Source organism: Ruditapes philippinarum, unplaced genomic scaffold (genome assembly GCF_026571515.1).
Source record: "Ruditapes philippinarum isolate M1 unplaced genomic scaffold, ASM2657151v2 ctg1966_1_1_1_1, whole genome shotgun sequence".
Taxonomy (NCBI): Eukaryota; Metazoa; Mollusca; class Bivalvia; order Venerida; family Veneridae; genus Ruditapes; species Ruditapes philippinarum.
Window position 1 is genome coordinate 88,312 of NW_026857613.1, and position 3,480 is coordinate 91,791.

General features: G+C 34.3%; 1 protein-coding gene across 1 annotated transcript; it reads right to left on the minus strand.

Annotated features, from left to right (window-relative positions):
* Nucleotides 1-433: 433 nt before the first annotated feature.
* LOC132750316 (uncharacterized) lies at nucleotides 434-3,243 on the minus strand. The gene is made up of 2 exons (XM_060740263.1): nucleotides 3,142-3,243; nucleotides 434-2,848 (listed from the first exon to the last, which is right to left on the minus strand). Exon 2 carries the CDS (start codon nucleotides 2,842-2,844, stop codon nucleotides 1,201-1,203), a length of 1,644 nt encoding a protein of 547 aa, XP_060596246.1. The 5' UTR covers nucleotides 2,845-2,848; nucleotides 3,142-3,243; the 3' UTR covers nucleotides 434-1,200.
* Between the last annotated feature and the right edge of the window lie 237 nt (nucleotides 3,244-3,480).

Here is a 3,480-nt window from a genome sequence, read left to right on the forward strand (position 1 = left end):
AAAGTCCCAACATGAATTTCTGTATAAATTCTATATATTTTGGGTTTGAAGTTTAAATATATCTATATATGTTGAACGAAATTTTGACGCGAACAGAATCACCGAATAGTTTAAAAACAAGTCATGCGATTTGAACAAACCCTGGAAGTTACAATAACAAATATTGTGGATATTGTATGATTGAAACAAGTCTAAGTAATTGATTTGACATGTTTTTTAACGTTTCCAGAGTACAGAGTGACAACTATTGTGAAATTTTAGCGCTCTAACCTGACCCACGCGGGTCAAGTTAGGAAAACACCATTTTATTCTTTATATGGAGAAAAGTTTTGTTCCTTTGACTGTTTAGTGTATTCATTTTGAGGACATTTACAGAATAATGAATGAAAATTTCAAAACTAAGAAATGAAAATTTTGCCTGTGTCTCCCTTTAACACATCTTTGACCGTAACTCCAAATTCTATGCTGACAAAAGCAAAATATTCTGTCAAAATATTGGTCAGTTTTCTTTGGAATTTCAGTGCAATTTACAGTGATATTATATGAAATATTATATGATATTTAAAAAAGATATGAATAACATTTCTAGCTAGTAGTTCTTAAATCAAGAAAAAGGTGTACACAGAAGTGTAATTCTCTATATATTATATAATATGTAAAACAACAAATGTCATAATTCTGCCAAAAACAACAACAATATACGCGAAGGCTCTTGACGATGATGCTTCTGTAAAAGTTTAGTGAAAATCTCTTGAAAAATAACGGAGAAGTTGCGCATAGAAGTGAAGTTCTCTGATGGATTTTTTTCTTTTAAGAAAGGGTCGTAATTTAGCCAATAATGTCTGAACCGCAAAACGCCTACAATATGCGCCAGGGCACTTGATGAAAAGCTTCTGTAAAAAAAACCTTGGTCAAAACCCCTGACAAATGTAGAAATTGTGCACAGAAGAAATTGCCTGCTCGTTCGCCGTCATACCCCCAATGTAATAACCCAATTTTTCCTTCGAGAAAATTAGTTTTAAAATAAGCTTTTATAAAAACAAGATTGTTGGGGGCTTGATGTGCCTTATGGTAGTTATTTTAGGTCACTGGCGTTCTTAGAAATTAAACTGATACCATTTTTCCTAAATTCAGGAATTAATTTCAAAAATACAATTATCTCCAAATCTTATATGAATACGTTTACGACGATTACAGATCTTAGATGCCATTTCTTCTCATATTTTCTACCACTTCAAAACATAACAAAGCGGAAATAAGTCTGTTGAAGGTCACGATCGGGAACAAAATTTCCGTTATAAACCACCAGTTTTTTACACCAAATGTGTCTTCCTTTTGTATGTCGTTTATAAATCTTAAATTCGTTGGAGGCAAAAAACTGTCCACTAGCCAGCGTTCTGTATTACACAAACATAGGAAAATCATCATTCCTTTGATCACTTGTAAACGAGGGCTTGCACGTGCAGTATGCAGATAACGAGCTTTAATTATTAAAGTTATTTGATAATAAATACCCACGTAATGGAATAAAATTTTCACAAAGAAGAAAATTTCTTCAGTAAGATGGCTCTGGTCAGTTTGCGATACAAACCCTGCAATGCTATCTGCCGTCTCTAACAGTACCAAAAGCAAATGTCCACCACCGCTAACAATTAGAAGAATTGTATCTGGACTTTGCTTCACTCGAGGAATGTGTATGTCTCTTGCAGTAAAATAACCTATAAAAGGTACAATACTCACAATGTAGTTATAAAAAGTCTGAAGATAATAGTTGACCTTCTCCAAAGAAGTTAAGGTTTGATTTGATCCATGACTTTCAATAACAACATCAGAATGTTCACTTTTCATTTTGGCAACTTCAGAATTGATATGAAATCCAAACACTGTTAGAACAATAATTAAACTGAATACCAACGCATAGCGAGATACAAACATTAAGATCTTTTTCAGTGTTCTTACAATTTTCAACCTACATTGTTCATTTTGTCCGATTAAGTTTACGTCTTCTTCGGTGACGTCGGCATCGTTATCATCTGTATTTTCTCCCTCTGGTGCAAAATCATTGCTCTCAGTTCGGTTAATAATTCTGTCGACATTAACCTGGTCTGGAATATTCCACAGAGGAACAAGAATACCGAACGCCAGAAAACTAAGCTCTAGTAAGAACGGATTTGTGTATTTGAACATATGCTCAGCAACGGAAGTGACGTTGTCAAGCAACTCCGTTTTGTTTTCGCAGCGTGAAAATACCCAGTTCCTAATCAGGTCCATGTTTGTATCGTCCTCTGGTTCGACATACGTATTTGAAGTCCGTATTATATTTAGTATGAAATTTACCAGCATACATGCATTAGCTGACATAACAATTGATACAAGAATTCGGGCAAAACAACTTTTGGATCTGTAGTTCTTTAACGGTATAAGAAAGATGAATTCAAGAAAAAAGAAGACACCTAACAACACCAATGAAAAGAATTTTGATACATAAAGCGTTGTCGGAGTAGACACCATGCACTGAACATCACGATATACCTGATAAAACGGCAAAATTCCACTTCCGGCTGCGCACACGATAATAATTATACAGCGGGATATTTCTACCTTGTCGCATACCGTACGTTCATTCTGCTGTACAGCATCAAGATGAAACAGCCTTCCTCTTGTGCATGTAAGATATACAAGTCCTAGAATTGCTGAGAATAAAATCACTGCTTCCCAAATGTACAAGAGATCAAAAGAGACCTTGTGCACGGATAAGAATAAATGAACCAGAATTATAACTACAGTAGCCATAGATGTGATGGCAAAGATATACACGGATGTTGCTCGACCGGAGACTGCCATTTTCCTGAAAAATAAAACAAAAACAAATTATAATTTTTATACAATATGCAAAAGAAAACGAAAGATTTATTTTGTATCTTTTTCATAAACTTTACGAGTACACAAGTATGAAAATGTTCTAAAATTAAACTTTTCAAATTAGATGTGCAAAGAAGTGTAAAACATCATTTCATATATCCGTATATGTTTAATGCGAACGCGACCAAGATGACTTTTTTCTACATGATTAATAAGCGTTCGACCAAGATGACTTTTTTCTACATGATTAATAAAACCTTACATGAGTCTTCTAATTACCTTTGAATTAAAATCTAATAAATCCTTTACAAATATTATATGTTTCTACATGTATTACATAAAATGACAAGAACACACTACTCGATCCCTGTAAAGTACGTAATAACTATTATAACTTTATAATTAACTGCTATCTAAATGTGAAAGTAGACAGTTATTGAATCGAAAACGAAATGAGCCGCGTCACGACAAAACCAACATAATGGGTTTGCGACAAGCATGGATCCAGACCCACCTGCGCATCCACGCAATCTGATCAGGATCCATGCTGTTCGCTATCAGTTTCTCTACTTGTAATAGATTCTGTAAGCGAACAGCATGGATCCTGATCAGACTGCG

Excerpts from the sequence above, each read along its gene's own strand:
- LOC132750316 (XM_060740263.1), bottom strand. The coding sequence starts at position 2,844 with ATGGCAGTCTCCGGTCGAGCAACATCCGTGTATATCTTTGCCATCACA.